Source organism: Oryctolagus cuniculus, chromosome 7, assembly GCF_964237555.1.
Source record: "Oryctolagus cuniculus chromosome 7, mOryCun1.1, whole genome shotgun sequence".
Taxonomy (NCBI): Eukaryota; Metazoa; Chordata; class Mammalia; order Lagomorpha; family Leporidae; genus Oryctolagus; species Oryctolagus cuniculus.
Window position 1 is genome coordinate 46,511,914 of NC_091438.1, and position 13,849 is coordinate 46,525,762.

At 48.1% G+C, this 13,849-nt stretch overlaps 1 protein-coding gene across 2 annotated transcripts in view; it reads right to left on the reverse strand.

The window, feature by feature from the left end:
• TUFT1 (tuftelin 1) overlaps nucleotides 1-13,849 on the reverse strand; it is a 53,305-nt gene that overhangs the window by 14,674 nt on the left and 24,782 nt on the right. For both annotated transcript variants that reach the window (XM_002715358.5, XM_008264449.4), the window contains 5 exons: nucleotides 13,605-13,706; nucleotides 7,668-7,754; nucleotides 6,848-6,937; nucleotides 5,489-5,554; nucleotides 2,589-2,702 (listed from right to left, as the gene is read on the reverse strand). In XM_002715358.5, the coding sequence (XP_002715404.1) occupies nucleotides 2,589-2,702; nucleotides 5,489-5,554; nucleotides 6,848-6,937; nucleotides 7,668-7,754; nucleotides 13,605-13,706 (459 nt within the window). The remainder of the gene's footprint in view (nucleotides 1-2,588; nucleotides 2,703-5,488; nucleotides 5,555-6,847; nucleotides 6,938-7,667; nucleotides 7,755-13,604; nucleotides 13,707-13,849) is intronic.

The window sequence follows — 13,849 nt, forward strand, 5'->3', positions numbered from 1 at the left end:
AGTAGGAAGCAGGGGTCAGGAGCCGCAGGCTGGCACTGAACCCCGGCACTCTGCCATGGGATATAGGTGTCTGACGTCCACCCCGAGAAGAGCCCCCTTCTAAGCCATGGGCAGTGGGGGACAGCTGTCAGGAGCCTTCCAGGCCTATGACTTAGGGCATTTTTGCTCAGGCTCTGGAATCCAGAGCAGTGGATCAGATCCCTCAAGCCCTTTGTGTGTGGTCAAAACCAGAAAGTATTTCTGGAATTTCTGCTACTTCATAATGCCTGGAAATGCAGATTTCTTTGCAGTATTCACAACCTAGTCAGTGCTATAGCCTCTGGCCTCACCCGCCCCTTCCTCCTGCTTTGTTCCTAACGTGTGGGAACCGCTGATGACCAAACTGATACATCACCAACCAAATCATCCAAACTGTGGATGCAGTGGGGCCGGCACTGTGGCCTAGCAGGTTAGGCTGCCCCCTGCAGTGCTGGCATCCCATATGGGTTTGAGATCCGGCTGCTCCACTTCTGATCCAGCTCTCTGCTATCACCTGGGAAAGCAGTGGAAGATGGCCCAAGTGCTTCGGCACTTGCATCCATGTGGGAGACCCAGAAGCTCCTGGCTCCTGGCTTCAGAGTGGCCTGGTTCTGGCCATTGTGGCCATTTCAGGAATAAACCAGCGGGTAAAAGACCTCTCTCTCTCTCTCTCTCTCTCTCTCTCTCTCTCCCTCTCTCCCCTCCAGCCTCTATAATGCTACCTTCCAAATAAATAAATAAATCTTTAAAAAGAAATAGATGTAACTCTTTACTACATAGCTACTTTGGGCTAAATCCACAAACTAACCTTAGTATTACCCTCAGTCTAAAACACATACAATAGGAGAAGCTACTCATTAAACTGATCAGAAAACATACAATAACTTATATTTGTAAAATCTTTTAGTCATAAAGTGCTCTCGCATTCTCCCCTCAGTCCAAGTGTGATGTGTATTTCATGTTTTTTTGCAAAAGTTGAAACCAATGCTTAGGTTAAATCGCTGAAATAAGACTTTACCCTGGACACAGTTTTATCATTCGCAGTGCCTTTCTCCATCACTCCCCTCTTCTCAGAATGTTCCAGGGCGAAGTAGAGCTCAGGTTGACCTTCCTCTTCCACTGGCTCCTAGCATGCCTAGGCAGCACTCAATGCTCCCATAACATAATTATGACATCAAAAACACCGCACTGTGAATGAACAACAGCAGGTAACCGATGGCTAATCTCACGTAGCGTAGTTAGAAAACTGCCTCGCAGGGACAGTGACATGGTGTAGTGGGTAAAGCCACAGCCTGCCATGCTGGCATTCCATATGGGCGCTGGTTCGAGTCCTGAATGCTCCACTTCCTATCTGGCTCCATGCTAATGCACCTGGGAAAGCAGTAGAGGGTGGCCCAAGAACATGGGCCTCTGCCACCCACACAGGAAATCCGGAAGAGGCTCCTGGCTCCTGACTTTGGACCAGCCCAGCTCCAGCTGTTGTGGTCATTTGGGGAGTGAACCAGTGAATGGAAGACCTCTCTCTCTCTCTCTAAATTCTGCCTTTCAAATGAAAAAGTCTTAAAAAAAAAAACTGCCAGTGTACTTCATTTTATACTGAAATAATTTTCTAGAAAGTATGGAAGACCTCAAATACTTTTAATAGTAGGGAGCTTCTATTCTCTAATTATAAATTTGTATTTTTAAAAAAATTTCCATAATAACATAGTCTCAAAAAAAATCAGTTACTTTTATAACACTATCACAGACCTCCACATAGTGAGGCTAAGTCCTCTGATTCCTTGACCGCCCTTCTTTCTACAGCACAGATTCATTCATTGTACAGTTCACGCTTAGGAAGCAGCAGACACTGCGAAGTCAGTGGTGACGACAGCCAACGTCCTTGCCCGCATGGAGCCTTAGAGCTCACACAGAAAGGACTTCTGAACACCTGCTGTGCCAGACCAGTGCTACCTGTCAACTTCAGTAGAGCAGAGAATCAAGAGCTGATCTTTGGGGCCGGTGTTGTGGCACAGCGGGTTAAATGGCCACCTGTAGTGCTGGCATCCTGTATGGGCACTGGTTCGTGTTCCATGTGCTCCACTTCCCATCCAGCTCCCTGTTAACGGCCTGGGAAAGCAGCAGATGATGGACCAAGTACTTGAACCCTTGCACTCAAGTGGGAGACCCAGATGAAGCTCCTGGCTCCTGGTTTTGGCCTGGTTCAGCTCTAGCTGTTGAGGCCATTTTTGGGAGTGAACCAGAGGATAGAGGATCCCTCTCTTTCTTTCTCTCTCTGCCTCTCCCTGTCTCTCTCTGTAACTCTGCCTTTCAAATAAATAAAAAATCTTTATTAAAAAAAAAATAGAGAGAGCTCATCTTTGAACTGTGGGCCAGACACAGACCGCACACACTATAAATGTCCAGGAGAGAAAAAAGCAGACAGGAAGAGCTGTGGGCCTCAAAGCTTTGCCTTTGCAGACGGTGGCTCCCAGCTAGAAAGACAAGAATTCCACTCTGGGAAAGTCACTGGCACCTGCCTCCAGTAGCCCATCCCCTGGGGCACCCCCTCCCTGCGCCCCAGACCTCACCTCAAAAGCCACGCGGTCTGCCTGGTGCTGCCGCTCAGCCTCCTGCAGCTTGGCATTCAAGTCCCGCACGCTCCTCCTCAAGCTCTCGACGCCTTCGTTTGTGTAGGGGTCCGCCTCCAACCAGAAAAGAACAGGGGAGGTGAGGCCACCCTATCTGTGACACTGTAAGACAAGGTCCCCTCCCCAGCACGCCGTGGTTGGCGCCACTTGCACAAGGAGAGGGTGAGTCTGAAGCAGCCAAGAAACCTGAGTTACTCAAGTGCAGAACATTCTCCCTCCCCAAGGACAGAACTTAGCTAGCCTCAAGTCACCCAGCCGACTCAGGACATGCTCAGCATCTCTCACGCCTACCACCCAAAGGGTTTCGTAACAGGCGCGTGTCTCCGCCTTGGCTGTCCTGTTGCCTTCCCTCCATCAGACTGGTGGAAGCGGGTTCTCCAAGGACAGGGCCTGGGCCACACCCGTCACAGAGGAGCAGCCTCCAGCCACGTACATAAAGGCTACTCAGCCCGCAGCAGGGAGACCGGCATATTAAGGGTTACTGACGGACGGACAAGTTTAGGGCCAAAGGACCCAAGGGAGTGCAGGGATCCAGCTGTGGAAAAAGGTGTCTCATCGAGGTTACTGCTCCGTCTCTCTCCCAGACACACCCAACCGTGGGCTGGTGCTTAGGGCTCCGCTGACGTGTAGGGGCTTGCCCCACCTCTGCTGCACAGGCCCCAGACTCCCTGCGAGTCTGCCAGAAAAATCTCTCCCTGTCTCGCACAGCAGGGAGAAGCAGCACCTCCAACGCAGAGTCGGAGGGGGCTGGCAGGGTCCCCGTGGCTGCACTCCCGGGTGCTGTGGGCCTGGCTTTCCCTTCCTCATGGAAACAGTGAGAAGATGCCCCACGGGCAGCCCCAGAAACAGGCAAGATAACATCAGGTGGAGCTTTGAGCTCTGAGAAGAAAGGCTGGAAGGATTTCACCAGTTATTATTATAATTTGTTGCCAACGATGTATTTGCCAAATACGGTGATTCAAAGGAAAGGAAACATTGAAACTGCACATCCAGAACAAGTAGCTTGAATCACCTTTTAAGTCTAGATGTCAGTAAGTTATCTGGTTAATTACCTATATCCTCACCAAGGCTGCTGAGGTGGTTTTTTTTTTTTTTTTTTTTTTTTTTACAAAGGTTCCTGGAACCATAAATATTTATTTCAAATAGTGTTCTCATTAGACTATGTAATGGCATGGAAATTTTTTGATGAAAATATAATCTCACGATATGAAGGAAAAGGAATTATAACTTTTTACATGTAGGACATAGAAACAATAAACTAGATTTGCATTTAGCAATGAAGATAGATGCTGAAAGCATACTGTTGGGGAGAAAAAAATGCAGCACGGTCCCTCACATGAACTGCAGCCAGGGAAAGCTCTGGGAGGGCCTGGGGGGACTCGCGGTGACGCTGGGCCAGGACTCATGGAAGTCAAAAACACCGGCCCCCAGATACCCAACCAAAGGGAACAGAAAGCAAATGCTATGTAGAGGACAATCTCAATGTTGCCAAATTGGCTATTTTTCTAGGTAGATTAAAATTGGTATTTTTTTATTCTTTCACTTTTTGTGTTTCTGAATTTCTCAATAATAATAATTTCCCTAATAATACACATGTCTTATTATATCAGCATAAGAAATAAAACAAACATCATTTTTAAAAGTCTCGGCTGCTCTACTTCCAATCCAGCTCTCTGCTATGGCCTGGGAAAGCAGAAGATGGCCCAGGTCCTTGGGCCCCTGCACCCATGTAGGAGACCCGGAAGAAACTCCTGGCTCCTGGATTTGGACAGGCGCAGCTCCAGCCGTCATGGCCAATTGGGGAGTGAACCAGCAGATGGAAGACCTCTCTCTCTCTGCCTCTCTGTCTCTCTCTGTGTGTAATTCTGACTTTCAAATACATAAATAAATTTTTAAAAAAGACTATATATGATACACTCTTCATTTAAAAAAAAATTAAAACAAGCAAGGAATAATGTATTCACCATGACCCTGTGTCTGTGAAAAGTACGTACACATTACATACATTTATATATATGGCATGCTTAATACATTGTATTTAACATATAATATTCAGGGGCTGGTGCCGTGGCTCACTTGGTTAATCCTCCACCTGCAGCACCAGCATCCCATATGGGCACCGGGTTCTAGTCCCAGTTGCTCCTCTTCCAGTCCAGCTCTCTGCTGTGGCCCAGGAGAGCAGTGGAGGATGGCCCAAGTGCTTGGGTCCTGCACCCCCATGGGAGATGGAAGCACCTGGCTCCTGGCTTTGGATTGGCGCAGCGCGCCGGCCATAGCAGCCATTTGGGGGGTGAACCAATGGAAGAAAGACCTTTCTCTCTGTCTCTCTCTCTCACTGTCTAACTCTGCCTGTCAAAAAAAAATAATAATAATAATGCACAGGGACAGCCGCTGTGGCATAGCGGGTAAAGCTGCCACCTGCGGTGCCAGCATCCCATATGGGTGCCAGTTCGAGTCCCAGCTGCTCCACTTCCGATCACACTCTCTGTTATGGCCTGGGAAGGCAGTGGAAGATGGCCCAAGTCTTTGAGCCCCTGCACCCAGATGGTAGACCCAGAAGAAGCTCCTGGCTCCTGGCTTTGGATCGGTGCAGCTCTGGCCATTGTGGCCAACTGGGGAGTGAACCAGTGGATGGAAGACCTCTCTCTCTGCCTCTCCTCTTTCTGTGTAACTCTGACTTTCAAATAAATAAATAAATCTTAAAAAAAATAGTGCACATTTTTCACATACTGTATGAAGTACTTAGTGATGAGAGGGAGAGGGAGGGAGGGGACAGAGGTCAGGGAGGAGGTCCTGCCCCCGGCCAGGCAGCAGTCACCAGAGTCCACTCTGCGGCCTACCTCAGCTGGGCTGCTGCACGGGGCCGTGGGGCTCTGACTCAAGCCGTTTGGCTTGTCCAGCACCACCTGTTCAGAGAAAAACAAAACTGGTAGTTAAAACAGACCAGCGTGATCAACTCGGAAACATTATTTTCCCAAGACCTCACATCTTAGAAGCAGGAGGGATGAAGGAAGGGAGGGGGTAAGGACCCCCAGTGCTCCATGGAAAGACAGTAGCCAGGAGGGGTGGAGGATGCCTGCACGTGTGGCCTGGGGAGGGAGGAGGAAGGCAACCCTCAGGCTACAACTTTTCCAGTAGACCATTCCCGGAAAAATTCACCGGAGGAGCACAGGCAGCTGCTTGCCGTCTGCCTTGCCCTCGGGGATCCTGACAAGGTTTGACAAAGCCTAGACCAAAAGCGGAAGTGCTCTGGTTACAGTTCTTTCCACCCCATGCTGCTGATCTGGGCAAACAAGGGGCCCCTCTCTGAGCAGTCACCTGACAAAGCACCTCCCTGCCTTCCTTTGGAAAAGCAGGACGACTTGGAGAACGTTGGCCGCACAAGCCCGGCGCATGCCCAGGACAGAGAGGAACTTGTTTGGTCCCAAGTGCAGGACACCGTCTCCCTGCAGGGGATTCTGGGGTGAGCCTACTGTGAAAACATGACTGTACCCTAACCAAAAGGTAAATGACGGAGGCACAGCCGGGAACCTAAGGAGGATGAGGGGAAGTCACAGAGGGCGTGCTTCTCTCCTAAGGACGCTCCTGTCCTCCACTTTTGTCAAAGCCGAGAGGCAGGATGCCAGGATGCCAGGATTATCCAGCTCTGGAAGGACTTTTCCAATCTGTCCAGTCTGACAGGTGTTTATCTATATCTTCTGTATCCTAGACCCGGGGCCAGGTGTGGGGATACAGAGATGGTGGCGGGCTGGGAGGTAGGGGTGAACCCTAAGCTCTGTCCCAGGCTAGGGACAGCCATGGGCACCTGCTAGAAGCCAGGCTCCAAATTAAGCAAGAGCAACTTACAGGAAGTTCGGATTTACAGGGGACTGTCTGTTTTAGAAGGCTGTATTACAAGAAGATTGATCACAGATTCCTTATAGAGAAGATGCTTTGCCAATAACTCACAAGAATTTAATTCATATCAATTCAAAGTTTCTACAGTGTTTTAGGAGCAGGTTGACAAATGTAAGTGCGAGTGCCTGTCTGCTGGACAGCCCTAACTAGATGGTGAGCGCTCAGAACAGCCAGCATCACGCGCATCCTCTCCCTTCCAGGCAGTGGGGGCGGAGCTGGCACACAGCAGTGAGACACAAACGGGACTGCCTGGTGCACTCCCCGCTCTTCAGAGGCAGCCAGCCAGGACCACGGCCTATTACCTGGATCTCCTGTCGGTGGACAGTGTCTCCGGGATCCCTGTCCAGCTTGCTGCTTATATCCTCCCGGAGCTTCTGCAGACAGTTCCTGGCCTGGGAGGGAGGACAAGAGCCTTGAGTTTTAGGGGAGGGACAGAGGACACCAACTCATGCCCACCTATACCTCTTCCATAAACAGCAAAGTAAACAAAACCCCTGCCCTGCCGGTGTGAATGTTCTAGCTGGGGAGACACACTCACATAAGACACGAGTAAAATGTGTAGTGCCTTACATCCTGATATGGTGCTATGTGCCAAGGAGACACATGAGCCTGCCAGAGGGTTAGGGAGTGCTGGGGAGAGTGGCTGACAGTCTGATTGGATGGCTGGGAGATGGTGCTAGGCAGGTGCTACTTTATGAGTATTTGTTGATTTGGGTTACACCGAAAGGGTAAAAAATGGGAGCTAGGAGCCAGTGTCGTGGCACAGTGGGTTAAGCTGTCCCTTACGACACTAGCATCCCACTGGAATGCTGGCTCGAATCCTGGCTGCTCCACTTCCGATCCAGCTCCCTGCTAATGCAGATGGCCCAAATTCTTGGATCCCTGCCACCCATGAGGGAGACCAGGATGTAGTTCCTGACTCCTCGTTTTGGCCTGGCACAACCCTGGCTGCTGTGGCCATTTGGGGGCAAACCAGCGGATAGAAGATCTCTGTTTCTCTTTCTCTCTCTTTTTCTGCCTTTCAAGTAAATAAATCTTAAACAAAAAAAAAAAAAAGGAAGCCCAAAAACTATGAGATTTACAGAAATGGTGTGGATGCCCCTCCAAGGCAGGGACGCCTACCTCCTGGATATACTGGACCTCACTCTTGAGCTGATTAACACTCTTCTCATGGGTCATCTTGTCTCCAGACCGCCCCTTCAAGTACACCTGGAATAAGGAAGGCAACTCCATGTAGTTCAGGAACCACCAGTCAAATTAATTTCATACAAACACACTGCTGGTAGCAGGTAAACTATTACCACCAGTTTACTAGGTGACAGTGCAGTGATTCAGATTAGAAGGCTGAAAATATAAAATGCTAACTTTTTGACCGTATCAAAGCTACTTCTGGAAACTTCCAATGAATACATTTAGCTCAAGGATACACAGCTATACTGGCACAAGTAGGCAGAGCGCAGGTAAAACCACGGAAAGGGGAGGACACTCCAAGGCACTGCTCCTTCTCCTGCAGCAAGGGCTCTAACTGGGGATTCAAATACTCTGCTCTAACTGCTTGAATCTCTTACAGTTGAGAAAATATTCCTGTCATTTATATTTTAAAGCACACACACAATTTAGTATTCAGCAGAATATCACATATTCTGCAAAAAGTGAAAACAGACAAAATGTTCGACAACGGGTGAATAATTAAACAAATTATGGTAAGTCTAGAATAGAATAGAAAGGAGCATATTAAAATGCCAAATCTTTACATGTGTAGACACAGAAGACATTATAATTAAAGGGTGTGTTTGTGGGGAGTAGGTTGTAGAACAGACTGAATGATAAAAGTTTTTTTAAAAATACATACGTATGAAGGTGGGAGGATATAGGCAAATATGTTAACAATGCTACATTGATAGCAAGATGGGTTAGTTTTATTTTCTTCCGGGATATGCAACGACTTTGAGTAACAAAAATTAATTGTTTAAAGGCATTCAGACAGGAAAGAAGCAAAACTATCTCCATTTGCAGATGACCTAATCTTGTATTCATATATAGAACATCCTAAGAAATCCACTAAAAATCTATAAAGTTAGTAAACAAATTCATTAAGGTTGAAGGGCACAATATTAATATAAAAACTGAGTCACATTTCTGTATACTAGCAAGGAACAGTCCAAAAATGAAATTAAGAAACTGATTCTATTTACAATAGCACCAAAAAGAAAACTTAGAAACAAATTTAACAAAAGTCCAAGGTGTGTACTCCAAACATTAAAAGAAAACTGTTGAAAGAAATAAAAGACAGAGAGAGAGAGAGACCATCCTGGGGCCGGTGCTGTGGTGTAGCAGGTAAAGCTGCCATCTGTAGTGCCAGCATCCCATATGGGAGCCAGTTCGAGTCCTGACTGCTCCTCCTCCAATTCAGCTCTCTGCTATGGCCTGGGAAAGCAGTAGAGGATGGCCCAAGTCCTTGGGCCCCTGCACCCACATGGGAGAAGCTCCTGGCTCCTGGCTTTGGCTCTACCCATTGTGGCCACTTGGGGAGTGAACCAGTGGTTGGAAGACTTTTTTCTCTCTCACTCTTTCTGCCTCTGCTTCTCTAAAACTCTGCCTTTCAAATAAATAAATCTTCAAAAAATAAATAAAATAAATCCTTAAAAAAAAAAAAAAGAAAGAAAGAAAAGGGGCCGGCACCATGGTGCACTAGATTAATCCTCCGCCTGTGGCGCCAGTGTTCCATTTGGGCGCTGGATTCTGTCCTGGTTGCTCCTCTTCCAGTCCAGCTCTCTGCTGTGGCCTGGGAGGGCAGTGGAGGATGGTCCAGGTGCTTGGGCCCTGCACCCACATGGGAGACCGGAAGAAGCTCTTGGCTCCTGGCTTTGGATCAGCACAGCGTCAGCCGTAGCGGCCATTTGGGGGGTGAACCAACGGCAAAAGGAAGACCTTTCTCTTTGTCTCTCTCTCTCACTGTCTAACTCTGCCTGTCAAATAAATACATAAAAATCTTTAAAAAAAAATAGAAAGAAAGAAAGCATCCCACTTCAATAGACTGGAAGACTCAGTGTCGAGATGGCACTATTCCCCACACTGACTGATGAGATACAACATAATTCTTATCAAAATGCAAGCTGGCTTCTTTGAAAAAATTGATTCCAAAATTCATGTGAAAAATGAAGGGAACCCTGAATAGCCAAAAAAAGCTTGAAAAAGAACAAAGTTGAAAGACTCCCATTTCCCAGTTTCAAACTAATTCAAAGCTAAGGGGATCAAAATAGTGTGGTAACCACGTAAGGACATAGTGGGGGTAGGGGAAGGAGGGACTTGTCTTTTCCAAAAAATGTGCTAGAACTACTGGGTATCCAGAAGCCAAAGAACAAAGCTGAACCCCTTCTCATTCCATCCCCAAAACTTAATTGAAACTGGATTATAGACCTATTCATAAGAGCTAAAACTATAACTCCATGAAGAAAATACAGGAATAACTCTTTGTGACCTTAGGTTAGACAAAGCCTTAGATATGACACTAAAACAAAATCAATAAAAGAAAAAATAAACTGAACATTGTTAGAATTAAAAACTTTTGGAGGCCAGCACTATGGTACAAAATCCCATTTTGGAGAGCTGCTTTTGAGACCTGGCTGCTCCACTTCTGATCCAGTTCCCTGCCTATGTGCCTGGGAAAGCAGTGGAAGATGACCCAAGTACTTGAGCCCCTGCCACCCACGTGGGAAACCCAGATGGATGGAGTTCCAGACTCTTGGCTTTGGCCTGGCCCAGCCTCATAAAATATTTGCAAAGTATATCTAATGTGTCTTATATCCAGAACATATTAAGAAATCTTGGGGCCGGTGCTGTGGCATAGTAGGCTAAGCCTCCGCCTACAGCATGAGCACCCCATATGGGCAGCAGTTTGTTGCAGCTGCTCCTCTTCCGATCTAGCTTTTTTTTTTTTTTTTTTTTTGACAGGCAGAATGGACAGTGAGAGAGAGAGACAGAGAGAAAGGTCTTCCTTTGCCGTTGGTTCACCCTCCAATGGCCGCCGCGGCCGGCGCGCTGTGGCTCCGATGGCAGGAGCCAGGAGCCAGGTGCTTTTCCTGGTCTCCCATGGTGTGCAGGGCCCAAGCACCTGGGCCATCCTCCACTGCACTCCCTGGCCACAGCAGAGGGCTGGCCTGGAAGAGGGGCAACCGGGACAGAATCCGGCACCCCGACCGGGACTAGAACCTGGTGTGCCGGCGCCGCTAGGCGGAGGATTAGCCTAGTGAGCCGCGGCGCCGGCCCCGATCTAGCTTTCTGCTATGGCCTGGAAAAGCAGTAGGAGCCCCTGCACCATGTGGGAGACCAGGAAAAAGCTCCCAGCTCCTGGCTTCGGATCGGCTCAGCTCCAGCTGTTTCTCCCTCTCTTTGTAACCCTACCTCTCAAATAAGTAAATAAATAAATAAATAAATAAATAATCTTAAAAAAATCTTTCTAACTCAGAAATTAAAAGACAACTGGATTTTTTTTAATGAGCAAAGGATTTTAGTAAATCCAAGAAGACACACAAATGGACAATAAGCATGTAAGAATATGCTCATTATTTTTGATTATGAAAATTATAAAACACAAATTTAAACCACAACAAGATACCACTCCACACCCATTAGAATGGCTATAATCAAGAAGACAGGTGATAACAAGTGTGTTGGCCAGGATGTGGAGGAATTTCAACCTCATACATTGCTGGTTGAAATGTAAAATGCAGCTGCTCCATTGGAAGACAGTCTGGCAGTTTCTCAAAAGATTAAATAAAAAGTTACCATATGGGGCCAGCACTGTGGCGCAGCAGGTTAGCTGCCATCTTAAGCGCCAGCATCCCATATGAGTGTTGGTTCAAGTCCCAACTGTTCCGCTTCCAATCCAGCTCCCTGAATTGGTATATGCGGTTATATAGAAAAGAGTAAGTACTAGCACACTATACCACGTGGATGAACTCTAGAAATATGCTAGGTGAAAGAAACCAGACACAAAGAGTTATATGCTGTATGATTCTGTTTATAGGAAACTTCCAGAAAGTCAAGAAAGGCAGAAGCCAGGAGCTGGGAGGAGTCACTGACATGGTCTGGAATTAATAATGGTGATGGTTTCACAACTCTGCAATTCAACCTCTGAACTGTATATGTTAACTGTGTCAACTGTGAATATATCTCAAAAAGCTGTTTATTTAAAAAAAAATGAAGAGCAGGCATTTGGCACAGCAGTTAATGGCTGTTTGGGATGCCTGCACTCTGGCTGGTTTGCAGCTCAGCTCTTCTACTTCCAATCCAGCTTCCTGCTAATGTGCACCCTTGGGGCAGCAAATGATGGCTCAAGTATTTAGGTCCCTCCACCCAGGTGACAGACCTGGATTAAATTCTGGGCTCTTGGCTTTGCCCTGTTCTAAACCTGGCTGTGGCAAGCATTTGGGGCATGCACCAGTGATGGAAGATTTCTTTTTCTTTCAAATAAAATGAAAATCAAAATAAAAAAAATGAAGTACAGGTGTTCAGCTGGGCAGTTAAGATGCCCATGTCTTGGGGCTGGCACTGTGGTGTAGTGGATAGGGCTACTACCTGCAACACCAGCATCCCATGTGGGCATGGGTTCGAGTCCCGGCTGCTCTACTTCCAATCTGGTTCCCTACTAATGAACCTAGGAAAGCAGCAGAAGATAGTCCAAGTGCCTGGGGCCTTGCACCTATATGGGAGACCTGGATGAAACTCCTGGCCCTGGCTGTTGTGGCTGTTTGGAGAGTGAGACAATAGATGGAGGACTTCTCTCTCTGCCTCTACCTCTCGTTCTCTATAATTCTGACTTTCAATAAAGAAATAAATCTTAAAAAAAAAAAAAAAAAGATGCCCACATGGCCTTGGTTCCTGAATCCACCTTCCTGCTAATTCAGATCCCAGGAGGTAGCAGTAATGATAGCTCAAGTAACTGGGTTCCTGCCACCCATTTGGAAGACCCAGTGCGAGTGCCTGGCCCAGGCATGGCTACTGCAAGCACTTGGGGAGTAAACCAGCAAACAGGAGTTCAGTTTCTCTCTCCCTCTGCCTCATAAATAAATAAAATAATGAAAAACTCTTAATGTATTTTATTTGAAAGGCGGAGAGACAGAAACAGACAGAGATCTTCTGGCCTCTGGTTCACCAAACAACCACAAAGCTGGGGCTGGGCCAGGCCACAGCCAGGAGTCAGGAACTCTATCCAGGTCTCCCGCATGGGGAGCAAGGACCCAAGTACTTGAGCTGTCACGACTGCCTCCCAGGGTCTGCATCAGCAGGAAGCCAGAATCAGAAGCAGAGCCAAGACTCGGTCTTAGGCAACTCCCATATGGGATGAAGGGATTCCAAGCAGCATCTTAACCACTGTGCCAAACACTTACCCCAGTTGCGTTCTTTTTTTTTTTTTTTTTAATTTATTTGACAGAGTTAGACAGTGAGAGAGAGACAGACAGACAGAAAGGTCTTCCTTCCATTGGTTCACCACTCAAATGGCCGATACAGCCAGAATGCTGCGTCGATCCGAAGCCAGGAGCCAGGTGCTTCCTCCTGGTCTCCCATGCAGGTGCAGGGGCCCAAGCACTCGGGCCATCCTCCACTGCCTTTCCCGGGCCACAGCAGAGAGCTGGACTGGAAGAGGAGCAACCAGGACTAGAACCCAGCACCCACATGTGATGCCAGCCCCGCAGGCAGAGGATTAACCAAGTGACCCACTGCGGCAGCCCCTGTGTTCAGTATTTTTTTTAAAAAGTTCTATAAACAGACCTCCTACCTGTCTCCATAACCTCTAGAAGCAGAGCCTGGACCATGGGCAGGCACCTGAAAGACTCGTCCCAGCCCCCCCTCCTCCCGCCTCCGCAGCCAGGGCCAGGGTGCACCAGGCCCCTACAGGCAGACTGTGGTCTGCAGGAGGTAGGCAGGGCCTACCCTCTCAGGGCTAGTTCTTCCCGTCACACCGCTAGTGCCCTGTGGCACTGTCAGCTGCTCCCTCTCCGGCACCTGCAGGGACAGAGGCAGGAGAGAGAAGAGGTAGAGGTGAGGCACGCTTACCTTAATGATCTCCTCATGCCCATCGTTGGACTCCACCAGTTCTGAGGCCAGAGAACGACCGGCCGCGTGGCTGGACACCATGGCGTAGGTCTTCCTGCCCGCCTGCCAGAGACACACACACAGAAGTGGCTCAGAAACCACAGGGCGAGCCTGCGACGCACCCCCCTCAGCCGGTACAAAAGTCCTGCTCCTCCAAAGATGGTTAGTCTGATTTTCCACTCCAGGAATTCATCTCCACAGAAGCC